At 37.0% G+C, this 14419-nt stretch overlaps 3 protein-coding genes across 4 annotated transcripts; 2 read left to right on the top strand and 1 right to left on the bottom strand.

Moving 5' to 3' along the window:
• The first annotated feature begins 2049 nt into the window (after positions 1-2049).
• LOC103871058 (beta-fructofuranosidase, insoluble isoenzyme CWINV3) lies at positions 2050-5049 on the top strand. The gene is made up of 7 exons (XM_009149278.3): positions 2050-2582; positions 2705-2713; positions 2791-3656; positions 3829-3987; positions 4066-4307; positions 4403-4493; positions 4623-5049. Exons 1-7 carry the CDS (start codon positions 2450-2452, stop codon positions 4857-4859), a joined length of 1737 nt encoding a protein of 578 aa, XP_009147526.1. The 5' UTR covers positions 2050-2449; the 3' UTR covers positions 4860-5049.
• Positions 5050-5404: 355 nt separating this feature from the next.
• LOC103871057 (protein FLX-like 3) lies at positions 5405-11351 on the top strand. Of its 2 annotated transcripts, XR_004448214.1 has the most exons (8): positions 5405-5545; positions 5936-6458; positions 6545-6690; positions 6773-6849; positions 6943-7050; positions 10401-10489; positions 10629-10913; positions 11099-11351. XR_004448214.1 is itself a non-coding variant. In XM_009149276.3 (5 exons), the coding sequence occupies exons 2-5, from the start codon at positions 5938-5940 to the stop codon at positions 7015-7017; spliced, it is 819 nt and encodes a 272-aa protein (XP_009147524.1). In that variant the 5' UTR covers positions 5405-5545; positions 5936-5937; the 3' UTR covers positions 7018-7234. The 2 variants fall into 2 exon arrangements, 1 of the variants encoding a protein (XP_009147524.1); XM_009149276.3 differs by lacking the exons at positions 10401-10489; positions 10629-10913; positions 11099-11351 and having other exon boundaries at positions 6943-7234.
• On the bottom strand, positions 10456-14195 carry LOC103871055 (phospholipase D alpha 4). The gene is made up of 3 exons (XM_009149275.3): positions 12958-14195; positions 11119-12883; positions 10456-11044 (listed from the first exon to the last, which is right to left on the bottom strand). The coding sequence occupies exons 1-3, from the start codon at positions 13048-13050 to the stop codon at positions 10617-10619; spliced, it is 2286 nt and encodes a 761-aa protein (XP_009147523.2). The 5' UTR covers positions 13051-14195; the 3' UTR covers positions 10456-10616.
• Positions 14196-14419: the final 224 nt, after the last annotated feature.

Here is a 14419-nt window from a genome sequence, read left to right as displayed (position 1 = left end):
AATTTTTGATTTTCAAAAAAAAAAAAAATTTGAAAACAAAATTCGAATTTTTTTTTATAAAAAGTTTGAATTTGAAATTATAAAATGTTACATTATGTATTATTTTTTATATATAGAGAGAACAAGAGTATAAGAATTATTTGGCTTAAAATGTATTTTTGAAAATGTCTATTTAGTGATTGTAAACATGAATAATGGTACCAACAAAGCGGTAAACATGAAAATCCCCCTAAAAATAAATATTATTACTCAAAATGTGAATATCCATCAACGGAAAATGGTGTACCAACCATTGCTAATTCAAATATATAAGCAATTTTATAATATCTTTAATAGTTTCTAACTTAATGGAATTTTATAAATTTTAGTAAAAAATAACTATATATGTGCAAAGAACATACACATATTTATGCTATTATATTTACTATGTTTATATAATATAATATATTAAAATATATTTTCATAAACCAATATGTATTTGTCTTATTTCATATATAAACATACACTAAACCTTAAATTATACATACATACAACTCTAAGTATTATACATATTCATGAAATGGCCATACAAATTCTATAATTTTTATAAACTTATGTATAATCAATAAAGTATATTATGTGTGGGCCATCCACCTAATAACTGTATATTTATGTAATAATGTTTGAGAAAGTGTTTTATTGACATTTCCTTTAAATACATTTAAAATTTTCAAAATAGCAATAATTTTTGATAAATTTCTTGAAATATCATAAGGTGGCTAACACTTTTTAAAAAATACACTCGATCAAAAATATTTTAAATAAATTATCTTGGAGGCCAAAGTTTTTACATATAAATAAATTTGATGTTAAATTGAGAAAAGTTCTATGAGCACAAAATTATAAAGGATTAATGATGAAACATATATTTTTCAGTTGAGATATATTCAGAGACCATAAATATTAATAAAAATTGAAATTTCACATAGTTTCACTAGTCTTTGTTTCATTTGGGTTTTTCTCTCTACATTATTAGAATTGTTCTGTATATATAAGACGATGAAGAAAAAAACACTATTTTGTTTGATATAAGGATCCGACTGGTGATCATTCTGGAAACAAGAAGAACGAACAAGAAAAGAATGTAGAGGAATAAAATATTAGGAATGAAAAAGAATGGTTATTTTTTCTCAAATCTAACGAGAAATAATTTTGTTCTTTATTTTTCTACGAAAGAAATGAGAGGGAATGAAAGGAAATATTATTCCTTGTGAAAGGTGATTTTTTCTATGAATGTTAGGAAATACATTATTCATCGTCATTCCTTGGTCATCATTTATACCACTAATGTATTTACTTTTCAAAATCGAAGAATGACAAAAAAAATCATAAATACAATAAACATATTAATGGTTCTCAAAGAAGAACCAAAGGTTGAATTAGAGACTCTAAATTCTGTGTTGATGGAAACTAGTAATATACATATGTATATAATGAATATAAAATAGATAAAAATAAAAATTAGTTAATATGATAAAGATAAGCAGAAGAAAATTATTGTGTACAAGGATTTCTACATATAGATGAATTTAATGTTAAAAATTAAAACGAGTTATTAGTACTATCAAATTCTTAGTGATCAGTGATGAAATATTATATTGTTTTGAGTTGATATATAAAAATCATATTAAAACTGCATTTTTATGTTATATGTCTTTATTTCATCTTAGTTATTGTCAACATTTTTATATAATTTTGTGTATACATACAAATAAAGAAAAAAATTATTTGTTTTCATGTAATTTTTTGAAGTATTATAGTTGTATGTCTTTTTGTGTTCAAATATAAATTTATAAAATGTTACATTATATACTAATTAAGAAAAATTAAACACTGTTATACAACCTTTTGCATATTATCTTTACACAAGTTGCAGAGTCACAAAATATAAATATGGTCTTCTAATATATAACATAACACTCAAATATTTGAATTATAATCCTACATGTATCAAGTTCTTACATGTGTGTAAGTTTCAAATTAAATAATTATGTTCCACCATTTTTCGTTGGCGGGTTATTCATGTTTTGAGTAGTAATATATATTGTTTTATGTTTTTTACCCTTTAGAGAACTTAGAAAAGTTGTAACCGATAAATATATTGGATAATATGTATAAACAACTGCTAGTTGACTCAATTGTCATCAATTAAAGATTAGTTAATTGTTTGGTCTTTGATTAATGGATTTATATATGCAATAACGTGCCAACTTGTACATTTTTAGTCCCTTGAATCATCTGGAAAACGAACATTATGCGAGTTTTTCAAATTCTAATAAACAATCTAATTAGCTATGTAAATCGTTTTTTAATATAAGATACTAAAATATCTACAGTCTAGGCCTAACCTAACCCAACCACAAGTAAGACAGAGAGAGAGAGAGAGAGAGAAACAAGAAACAGAACAACAATGGGGAAAACACTGTTACTGCTGTCTTTGTTGCTCTGCAGCTTTATCATCGATCTTGAAGCTTCACGCCAAGATCTCAACCAACCGTACCGGACCGGTTATCACTTTCAACCTCCCAGTAATTGGATGAACGGTATGTAAACTGAGCTTGATCTGACCTGTATTCATCTATGTGTCTTTTTGATCCTCTATTAACATCGTTTTATTTTCTGTTATGTTCGATGATAACCTGATACCACTCGATCCCTGCTCCAGATCCTAATGGTTCGTTCTCTTTATTAAAATTTTATTCATATTTTTTAATATATTTTGAAAATATGCATTTGTTTTCTTTTGTGTAGGACCAATGGTATACAAGGGAATATACCATCTTTTCTACCAGTACAACCCATACGGCGCCGTTTGGGATGTAAGAATCGTGTGGGGTCACTCCACGTCACTTGATCTAGTTAACTGGACCCCACAGCCTCCAGCATTCAGTCCATCTCAGCCGTCAGACATCAACGGTTGTTGGTCAGGCTCCGTCACGATTCTACCAAACGGCACACCGGTGATCCTCTACACCGGCATTGACCAAAACAAAAGTCAAGTCCAAAACGTCGCCGTTCCGGTTAACATCTCCGATCCATATCTCCGAGAATGGTCGAAGTCGCCGGCAAATCCTCTGATGGCTCCTAACGCCGTCAACGGAATCAACCCCGACCGGTTCCGAGATCCGACCACGGCGTGGATGGGACACGACGGAGAATGGAGAGTCATCGTCGGAAGCTCGACGGACGATCGTCGAGGATTAGCGGTTCTTTACAAGAGCAGAGATTTCTTCAACTGGACGCAAGCGACGAAGCCTCTTCACCACGAAGACTTAACCGGAATGTGGGAGTGTCCTGATTTTTTCCCGGTTTCGATAACCGGAACGGACTGTCTCGAAACGTCGTCGTTTGGTGAGGTGAAACACGTGCTGAAAGTTAGTTTGATCGAGACGTTGCATGATTATTACACGATTGGGAGTTACGACCGTGAGAAGGATGTTTACGTACCGGATCATGGGTTTGTGCAAGATGGTTCGGCTCCGAGGTTGGACTACGGGAAGTTTTACGCGTCGAAAACGTTTTACGATGATGTTAAGAAACGAAGGATCTTGTGGGGTTGGGTTAACGAGTCTTCACCTGCTAAGGATGATATTGAGAAGGGTTGGTCTGGTCTTCAGGTAACATTTATTTTCCCCTTGATTAATTCTTGAGTTAAATCTAGTAAACCTGTTTACATTAGGAACAAAGTCGCATTTGAATAAATCTTAAGTTATATGCATACGGACTAGTCCACTAATCGCCAATTGGAAGTTTATCTCGATTAATAGTTGATTTTTGTTATTTTAACAGTCATTTCCAAGAAAAATATGGCTTGGTGAATCGGGAAATGAGCTGCTACAATGGCCGATTGAAGAGATTGAGACCTTGCGTGAGACACAAGTCAAATGGGACAACAAGGTTCTTAAGGCAGGGTCTACTATCCAAGTTCATGGTGTTACTGCTGCACAGGTAAGAGTCGATACTTAACCTCGATCAGATTAATGATTGATCCGCGTGAAATAAGAATCTATCTTTGGTATTGAGCAGGCTGATGTTGATGTATCATTCAAAGTGAAAGATTTGGAAAAAGCGGATGTGATTGAACCAAGTTGGACTGACCCTCAAAAGATATGTAGTGAGGAAGATTTATCGGTTAAGTCCGGTTTAGGGCCATTTGGTTTGATGGTGTTGACATCAAATGACATGGAGGAATACACATCAGTTTACTTCAGAATCTTCAAGTCAAATGATACTAAGTACGTAGTCTTGATGTGCAGTGACCAAAGCAGGTATGTGATCTTTATACACCAACTCAAAGACACATTCAGATTCTTTTCGTATTTACATGAACTGCTAACTTTGTTGTTATGGCACTCGTATACAGATCTTCGTTGAATGAAGAAAATGATAAAGCAACGTTTGGTGCTTTTGTAGCAATAGACCCTTCTCAAGAAACACTTTCTCTTAGGACTTTGGTAAGTTATAATTATACGTAAAGATATGATCTCAGACAGATGTCTTGTACCAACTATCTAGTGAGTATGCTTCAATAGAGCATCATAGTAGGGAAATGATGAGTGTTATTTTTGACTATTACTTTGTAGATTGACCACTCTATAGTCGAGAGTTATGGTGGAGGAGGCAAAGTATGTATAACTTCTCGAGTGTATCCAAAATTGGCAATAGGAGAAAATACAAATCTCTTTGTCTTCAACAAGGGAACTCAAAGTGTTGATGTCTTGAGCCTAAGTGCTTGGAGCTTGAAGTCTGCCCAAATCAATGGCGAGACAGTGGCACCATTCAGCGAATGCGAAGATTCACACTCACTTAATCAGTATTGATTCTTTAGTGAAATATATTTCACATTTCAAATTAAATAAATAATTTTCAATTTTTTTTTGTAAACTTGTATTTTTCAAACTTTGAGCACTCAATACAAAATCTGGGAATTTTGTGTCTTGTGTATTATTCTTACGCAGATATGAAACAATTTACTCATTGAGGTTAAATAATATTTTACCCATTCCGTTTCATTGATGTTAATTATTTTCGCTTTAATTTTCTTATCATATATTTCATTTTACATTTTTTTAGAACATTGACAATTTTATGGCTTTACCTTTATTTATAAATTTATTAGTTACTAAAATTAAACAAAATAATAAACTAAATATAGACAATCGAAAATAAACAATTATTTTTAACAAGTGTTTAAAAACTTTAAACCATATTAAAATAACTATTCTTCTTAGAATAAATTGGAAAGATATCACATGTAAGAAAAAATAATTATAAGGAAAATTTTCACTAATAAAAGGATAGAAATAAGGTTTTGTTTCTAACACATAGTCTTCTGTAAGAAACAAGAGCCCATTAAAGGCCCAGTAAATATTAGCAGAAGACTAACAAAACGACATCCTTAGCCACGTACAAAAATTCTCCGTTCCAATAGAGAGAGACTTCAAAAGCAAAGCCGATAGAAACAATAGGTTGAATTGAAGACGATCTCCGCTCTGCAGCAGAAGAGGTTTCCACTCTTTTCTTTCTCTTCTGAGTGCTTTTTCACTATATCAATCTATAGATTATCATCTTTGCATCTTAAATAACCAAAATTAATCTGCTAATATTAAGTACGTTAATCGTCAAGCTGCTCCGATCAATCCAATTTCGAAATTGATTCTATTGAGGTTTAGCTTGATTTTGATTCCGTTGATCTTGAAAATCCCTAATTTCTTTCTTACGTATGGAGAAACGCATCTTTTCTCGTTGATCCCAAACTTACATTGATGATTCTGGTTTGTTACAGCGAGAAAGTGACGTCGTTTTGTAGATTTTGAGAGTTGGGTAATTGTGAAGTTAGCTGCTTTCTCTGCTATTATAATGATAGTGTTGAGGTGTGTGTCTTTTGTCTTTTCAGAAATGTCTGGAAGAGACCGTTATCACCGAGAGGTTCAAGACCCTTACCATGATCGACGTCGTTTTACTCCCGAGAGACCATTCCTTCGCGCCCCTCCTCCACCTTCTTCACTCTTAGAAGATCTTCAGATGCAAGAATCTGAAATCCGGAGGCTTTTGAATGATAACCACAGGCTAGCTGACGACCGTGTGCTTCTGGAGAGAGAGCTCGGTGCAGCCAAGGAAGAGCTTCACCGTCTGAACCTGATGATATCTGATCTCCGTGCCGAGCAGGATCTGCAGGCGAGGGAGTTCAGTGAGAAAAGGCATAAACTTGAAGGGGATATTCGTGCTATGGAGTCTTACAAGAAGGAGGCTTCTCAGTTGCGCGGCGAAGTTCAGAAGCTGAGTGAGATAAAACGTGAACTAAGTGGTGACGTTCAGATACTTAGGAAGGATTTGGTGAAGTTGCAGTCGGATAACAAGCAGATTCCTGGCTTGAGAGCTGAGGTTGAGGACATGCAGAAGGAGCTTATGCACGCTAGGTAGAAAGATTGAACCTTTTGTTACTAAGTGACATCTGGTTTCGCTTTTTAAATGCTAAAAAGGAATTGTTTTTCTGTTGGAACAGAGGTGCTATTGACTATGAGAAGAAGGAAAAGTTTGAGCTTATTGAACAGAGGCAGATAATGGAAAAGAACATGGTTTCTATGGCGCGTGAAGTTGAAAAGCTACGAGCAGAGCTTGCTACTGTTGATAGTAGGCCGTGGGGTTTTGGTATGACTCTCCTAATCTAGATCTGTCCCTGGTGTTTCATTAGAGTCGCTAACTGATTTGGTGTGATATGTTATGTGTCCAGGTGGATCATATGGGATGAATCTCGGCACTATGGATGGCGCTTACCGTGGTTCTTATGGAGAAACCGATGGTTTTCTGGTACGTGTGCTTGTATCCTTGTATCATGTGATTTTTTTTTTTTAAGTGTGAATTTGTACTTTGACACGTCATATTATTTTGCTTGTTTCTTAGGGATCTTCGGAAAGGAGTCAATATTACAGCCATGGGTCTGGCTCGCAGAAGAAACCTCGCTTGGATCGTCACTGAATCGTATCAACGATCCTGGGAAAAGAGAATGAGGTGAGTCTAAATTGGGCACTTTGAAACACTCCTGTGGCTTTTTATGGTTATGCATATCTACTCTAAATCAAAACGTTAGTTCTTCTGCTCTCTCAATAAGGCATTTTAATTATGTAAGTTAGATGGCTAAACTATGTCGTATGTTTCTATAATTCAATGATTTGGTTTTTCCTGTTTGATAATAGCTATGTCCTCTTATCCCTCTTATTTTTCTGCTCGCCTCGTTTACTCTCTGGCTTTGATTGTTTGTAAATGATAATCCCTCTGATAGAAACCTCAGAGGAGGATGCCCTTGTTGTATTTGTATGACATTCCTCTCTTCGTGCTTCAATCCCACACTCCTTCCTTCTGTTGTATTCTTATTTATAAAGATCTGGTGAGCTAACCTAACCCCTTTCTAAGGGGTTAAAGGCTTTAAATACTTGGCCTAAGGAGATATTTGAGAGAATGTAGTTGATTTCGGCCACATTTTTTGGGAAACTGTCGAGTTGCAATTGCTTGTTTATGGAAGCTGAAAGAGAGAGATTTCCCACGGGTCATTGCTTTTATGTGGTGGTGTTATGTAATGTTCTAGTAGATTTAAGGTATACAAGAGAATCTCAGTTAAGGTGAAGTGGAAACTGGAACCATTGGAAGGCACAACATATGGGAGGAACAGAGACATTGGTCATCTATGGCCTTCGAGTCATGATAATGATAGATACTGAATGCTAGTGCTGATGTGGCTGATGGTTGCGGTGTTGGCAAGGAAGTGAAGTTGTTGATTCATAAAGACGCTTGGCGGTTACTGAACTTGGAGAGTATAAATAAAGATCTACGAGAGTTGTTGAGGGGTATCAGAAGATCATAGAGAATTGTTAGGCAAATCAGAGGAGTGTCTCTGCATCTGAAGGCAAGTTCAGAGAGGTTGTTCTCCGGATTTGAAGGCTCAAGGTCTTGTTTGAGATCTTGAGATTGTATCGGTTCCGTTGAGCAATAATATTTCACGGTGCTAGCCAATGGAAGAAAGGTGATTTGGAGCTGATGTACAGCATTTTCTGATGGGTGCCAGATTCTCAATGTCATAGATTGAATATCATTCCGAACAACATAAAATGAGTTCAGAAGTTAGGAGGCTGGGTGAAGATTATAACTCATGGATGACAGATGGACATATCAAAGCGACGTTTCATCGAGTTCCTTAATCAGAGGCCTTCATGGGGACTCCTGCATTTGCTGATGAGCGGGCCTTCAAGTTACCATGAGACTGTAATTATCTGTCTAGATCTGAGCTTTCTGGAAATATTGAAGGTGGGCAGACAGCTGATAACGACTCTATTAGGACAGCGTTGATGAAGCCATTCTGATGCAGAAGTTTATTTCTTATTTCTGGAGCTTTCACGATGAGCAAGAGAGAAAATCTTCGTTCAGGTGCTGTGTGGCAAAAGAGAGAATTTTACGGTGATGCATTCTATAATTAGCTGCTACGTTTGGTTCCTAGTAGTTGACTGAAGAGATAAACAGCTCTGTCTTCGAGGCGGCACAAGCTTCAAAGTACCTTCTGCTCCTATCAGTTATTTTGCCTTCAGAGAGGAACTTTTCCATATTTCAAGGGATCGTCAGTGGCCTTGTAGGTCATGTTGATGGTTCATCAGTTTTTCCTTTCCAAGGATGTTAATGTGCCTTACAAAAAAAAAAGAACTTCCAACGAGTCAGGTATTCGATCTTCCCAAGAAAACTTCGCTTACGAGAAAGTTTATTTATCTAATTTCTGGTTATATCTTCTAGAGGTTAGCTATGTTTTGTTTGGCATATAGGTCCTCATACAAGTCTTTAATTTTTTGCATATAACCGATTCATTTTTGTTTCTCTGTGTCCGCAATATTATGTTTGCCACATAAATCTTGGATTCTCTTTGGTGCTGTGACAATGGAGGTTGAATCAGTCATTTTTTCTAGAGGATTTGTGAGACTCTCCTAGATTTCACAGTAGATTGTTGATAGAAATGAATTGCTGGACTGATGGAGAAGTAGCTGTGCTTGAAGGTGGCTCACTACATTGTTTTGTGCTGTTGCGTGGAAGAAAAGTTCTTTAGAATTGACTGGACAGGATTATCTATGCCATGTGAACTTTCTGGAGGCTGCAAGAGATCTATAGATAAGAATAAAGGCAAAGCTTTTGTAGATGAGTAAAACATAGGATCACTTAAGCCTGGACTTGAGAGCTACTGATGAAGCTTTAGAGGATCAGCTCACTTAAGCCTAGAGCTGACAGCTACTGCTGTAATTTCAAGCTTTGAGGGTTTATATTGATCTGAAAGTAGATCGGTGTAGGTTTGACCAGGATGAAAGGTTGTACCCGATATATACCTAGATGTAACTTTGTCTACTTCTTTTCCGAAGACTGAGAACCTCTGTTTTAAGAAGAGCGCTCTTTCTTCGCGCAAGGCGCAGACCCAGACGCCATGGTGTTCTAAGGCGCCTTAAGCGCGGCGAAGGTGCGCCTTGAAGTTTCTGGTGTCTCCATTTGAGTTGAATCTCGTCAATGACGCTTTAGGTGTCTTGGGTGCGTTGTTGGTGCTAGCTTTGTGCATTGAAGAATCATATCTTTGATAGTTGAAAGAATCAAATCTGGATGTGAATGGGTTAGGCTCACATGTTCTGCATATCGAGTCTGTTGAATGAATCAAAGCGGGAGAAGCTGTTGGAAGAGGAGTAATCGTGTGCAGCAGGTGCTTGGGACAGAGTCGAACAAGAAGGGACTTTCTTCATAGGAACAAGTTGTCTGAACGGGTTTCCACCAAAAGCAGACGTGCTAAAAGCAGGAGTGCTTGTGCGGGGTCATCTAAGAAGGATTTCTTTTCAGGAAACATTGATCCATAAGGCGCGCTCCTTAGTGCACCATGGAGGCTCTACCATCTCTCATTTTTAAAACACAGCTGGGAATTGATGAAAACGACCTACATCTTCAGAAAAGTTCTCCCTCTTGTGTCCTTATCGACTACAGATGGAACTCTAGTGGAACTGTATTCTCTACAGATCAGCATGTTAAGGTAGATTAGAGTGGTTACTCTGAATCTGCAAGATGATTGGTACAGCACTGCAAAGCTTCAAAGCTTCCAATAATTAATCTTCTTGGAACAATACACGGTACGGGAAGGGATAGTTGTACTCAGGCATTTGATGAGCGTTGACACGAAAAGAATTGTCCTTCAAGCTCCATACCCGTTTCACCTCTTAGACACATATGTGTAGATATATTCGCTCTTTCGTGTCATGTAGCATTTGTAGGCATTGCATGAGATTTTCACTATTAAAAAACTGCTCTGTTGTGGTCTTTACAGGTTTTAATTATTCTTCTCTTCGTTGCAGGAAACAAAGCTTGAAAAGGACAGACTTCGAGGCCAATCATCTACTAGTTGGAATCGAAAAAGGAACCAAAATGGTCATTATAGAAACCAGTAAGTGTGTTACAATCATCTTTACATAGTCAACATCTAAATGCGTTTTAATATCATAATCAACAAGTTGAAAGTTACTTAATACATATAACATTGCAAGTCATGATTCTGATTCTGACATTTTCTTTCATGTTGTTAGAACCGGAGGCAACATCTTGGATCTTTTCCCTCGCACCAACGTCTTGGTATCAGGAAAAACTCCGTCGCCGATTTCCTCAACCACACCATCTCTCGTCACACTAATGGGGTACGCAACCAAGTGTACACCGTTCATGTCCACGACCTTTTCTCCACTGTAAATATCCCACATCTGCTCCCCCATTGTTCTTAATCCTCGGACGCATTCAAGACTCTCTGGCTCCGAGAAAGATAACTCATCCACTGTGATCTGGCCACCTGTATGCTCGTACCAGAGCGACAATCGGTAAGCTCGAATCTCATTGGTCTTGGTTGTATTTCTTTGGTAGCAACCTATTGCAATCTCTGTGTCACGGCAACCGTCCATTGATCTCTGGTTTATGTTGGCCGATCCTATTAAAACGTATGCGTCGTCCACTACAAACACACATTTAGACAATAATAAGTAAACAATCTTCAGTTTTGTTTCAGGTTAGGAGTTTAAACCAAACCTATCATGATCTTGGAGTGGACATAGACCATGAATCTCCTGCTCCTCTGTGCGTTCCAGTACTGCGTTTTGGGATGCGGTGACGAAGCTGCTTCATACTCTCCATCTCTCTTCTCTTCTCTGTTTGCGAGACAGAAGAAGTTTAAGTAATCTCTCGGATGCGACCCGTCTCCAACTTCCCATATCGCCTCTCCGATGATCTTATACATCATCGACATTGTCTCTCTCGTCCAATGAAGCATCTCTTCGACCGTTTCGCTCTCTGGTGTCCCCTCAGGCCACATTGGTATCACTATATACACCGCAAACCTCTCCTTCTCGCGTATCTTAGCTGCAATCTTTAAAGCTATTTCAACGGGTATCAAGTTTGTGCATCCGCTTCCGTTCTTCCCCTCCCAATGCTCGCAGCCTCCCATGAAATACTGATTCTCAATGTATATAAACCTCTCTGCTTTCCGTATAGCTGCAACATAGCCGTCGTGTACACTCCTCTCAACCTGTAAGCCTCTTGGCATCTCCGTTGCCGACACGTGATCTATCGATCTCAGGACCTGAACATTCCAGTTCCTGTCATCTTCTTCGGTTGTCTCTGGTCCGGTTCTGTTTACTAAGTTTCTTATCCCTGAGGTGTTGACCAACACTGAAGGGTTGCACTGTTTGGTCCATCTCTGTTCAAAGTTCTTCAAAACATCCCATGCTGCTGCCCCTACCACACACACGTGACAATCGTGCCACGGCTCTCTTGGTCCTCCTCTGCTTAGCTTAGCTCCAGCAAGGCTTGTTTGATAAAAATCATCACTTGTCCCGAGTGTACGGAACAGAGAATGCTCCTCTGTGTCGTAACGACCATCGCAGAGGTCGAAACCGCCGAGGAAGCTCATGATCTCTCGCTCTTTTGTGTTTGTATTCGTTACACGTGTGTCCACCGTGATGGTCTTTTGGTGGTGTGCGAAAGCTGTGGGGAGCTTCTTGTGCGATCTTGGACACAGTCTACAAACAACACTCGTGTCTCTGAAGTAAGCAAGAGCTGTTTGGTCGTTTGTTCGCATTACACCTTTGTTCTTGATCATCGGTATAGACGACTCGTCGTTCCACAGCATTACTCTCACCGCTACGCCTTCATGTGCTTTGCGTTTCAGAAGCTCACCGATTGTTACTCCCACTGCGTGTGGAATCTCTGTTTCATCGTCCCGTACGAGAACGAGATTAGGGTTTAATGCCCATCCTGCGATGTAAACTAAGTGCCTAGCGCAATCAATCGCTTTATAAACATCTTCCCATAGGTTTCTTGCATTACAAGGAACATCATGAACCCTAGGATCAAACGTGGCTTTATGGTGCGCGTCTTGATACAACACAACTCTGCAGTTCGATCTTTGCGGGAAACTCGCGTTTCTGATACCTTGAAAAGACTCTCCTTCGAGCGTTTTGCACCACCCCGGTTCTAGATAAGCCGGTCTGAACCACATCATACACTTGAGCTTTAAGTTAGGTTTTGTTGATCCGTTATTTGTAGTCAGAGGAAAGCACCCGTTGACAATTGCTGTATTAGAAGTGAGAATCTGTTCTGCAGAGATCCGGAATCTTCCGAGAACAGAACAGTGAGTCTTGAGCGTGATTGTGATGTTCGTGTCGGAAACGGGATGTGCGCAGAGGATCTGAAAAGTTTGGTTCCAGACACGGTCATGCTCTAAGCTTGTCTTAGCAACTTTCTTCTTGTTTAGCTTAACGGTCACGTAAGCTGGTCTTGGCTTCGTACATATACACTGCGAATAAGAAAACAAACAGCTCATGAGAATTAACAAAATGTTATCTTCATCTTTAACAACATAATACGTACATTGAAAGGAAATGTAGGAGAGAAAGGGGTTGCGTCGAAGATTGTAATCTCGAGTGTTCCATGGAAATACTTCTTCTGTTCCTCAAGCTCCATTTGTACGAAAATGGATCTATAAGTGTATGAGAGAAACGTTTCTGCGATTATGTGTGTTGAAGCTGGGTCAGTTACATAATGCACAAGGATGTGCCTGGTTTATTATATATATACTTTTGGCTTTTGGTTAAACTTGGAGGATTCTCCAAGGACAGTCTTAAAGAAAACATTCAACAACATATTTTATATGTGTATTAATTTAAAGGTTGAAGTGTCTTGGAATACAAATCAAGCATTCGGCTTTGGTTTATCACTACGAGTTGTAAAAGCAAACAATTGAAGTGTATCGAAATATAAGTTTTGGGATAAAGGGGGGAGATACTAAGAAAATGTATGGTGGTCTTGGTAAATTTCATGTGGGATAAGCCACGTCTAACACAGTAGCATTAAGAAGCTGCAGAAAATAGCACTTTGGGACCCAATTTAATAAGACGTTCTGTGGCTGATGATGACAAAATAATCCTTTTTAACTATGTCCAAAGACACTAATCCATACATGTCAAAACTCAAAATAAACACTAATCCTTTTAACTGAGAGTAACTGAATATTGAAAATGACTGATGATTTTATTTGGTTTATGTTGTAAAAGGATTGCTGGTGATTTTGTATACTTCGGAATGGAGAAAAACCATCAAACAAATCTCAAATTATACAAGGACTGAATTAATAATTTTATGGAATTTAATCCCAGATTATACAAGTATGAAATAGAATATGGTGATACCGGTTGTCAGTTGAACAGAAAAAGGCGAGTGTTACAGATTGTTTAATAGTTATAGTTTTTAGTTGAAAACTAATTAATTCAAAAAAAAATTAATATCACCAAAATATATAGTGCTGAAACTCATGAAAGCTCTGTTTCATTAATATTTCATTTTATATAAGAAAAACTTGGAGTTTTAGATATGTAAAAATACTTTTATTATAGTTTATAAATTAATAAAAATACATAACATTTTCTGCTTAGTGAAAAATAGGATTATGATACAAATAGTTTTTTTCTTTTTAAAATATATGGGACAAATAAAACTGTTATACATAAATGTTTTAAGACAAATAAATTTATTGACTATATTTTTTTTAATAATTTCATAATTTGTAATAGATATATTAGTGTTAACAAAAACATCACAATGATATAATATTTTCAAATATTTTATAAAAAAAAATTATTCAATATATTACTGTGCAGGAGTATATAACAGTAAAATGTAGAAATTATGTATTTATTTGGTATGTTATCTACTTTATTATTTTTATCTATATGATACCTGCACTATTACGGTATAACCTAATACATAGGGACTGAGCCGCAAAAACACATTAATTTTATTTTTTTCCAGAAAATACATTAATGTATTATTTATT

Source organism: Brassica rapa, chromosome A06 (assembly GCF_000309985.2).
Source record: "Brassica rapa cultivar Chiifu-401-42 chromosome A06, CAAS_Brap_v3.01, whole genome shotgun sequence".
NCBI lineage: Eukaryota > Viridiplantae > Streptophyta > Magnoliopsida > Brassicales > Brassicaceae > Brassica > Brassica rapa.
This window is presented reverse-complemented; position numbering and strand designations above follow the sequence as displayed.

Excerpts from the sequence above, each read along its gene's own strand:
- LOC103871058 (XM_009149278.3), top strand. The coding sequence starts at position 2,450 with ATGGGGAAAACACTGTTACTGCTGTCTTTGTTGCTCTGCAGCTTTATC. Across the intron at positions 3,657-3,828 it reads AGGGTTGGTCTGGTCTTCAG|TCATTTCCAAGAAAAATATG; the intron begins GTAACATTTATT and ends TTATTTTAACAG. Across the intron at positions 3,988-4,065 it reads ATGGTGTTACTGCTGCACAG|GCTGATGTTGATGTATCATT; the intron begins GTAAGAGTCGAT and ends GGTATTGAGCAG.
- LOC103871057 (XM_009149276.3), top strand. The coding sequence starts at position 5,938 with ATGTCTGGAAGAGACCGTTATCACCGAGAGGTTCAAGACCCTTACCAT. Across the intron at positions 6,459-6,544 it reads AAGGAGCTTATGCACGCTAG|AGGTGCTATTGACTATGAGA; the intron begins GTAGAAAGATTG and ends CTGTTGGAACAG. Across the intron at positions 6,850-6,942 it reads GAGAAACCGATGGTTTTCTG|GGATCTTCGGAAAGGAGTCA; the intron begins GTACGTGTGCTT and ends CTTGTTTCTTAG.
- LOC103871055 (XM_009149275.3), bottom strand. The coding sequence starts at position 13,050 with ATGGAGCTTGAGGAACAGAAGAAGTATTTCCATGGAACACTCGAGATT. Across the intron at positions 12,884-12,957 it reads CTCCTACATTTCCTTTCAAT|TGTATATGTACGAAGCCAAG; the intron begins GTACGTATTATG and ends TCTTATTCGCAG. Across the intron at positions 11,045-11,118 it reads CCACTCCAAGATCATGATAG|TGGACGACGCATACGTTTTA; the intron begins GTTTGGTTTAAA and ends GTGTGTTTGTAG.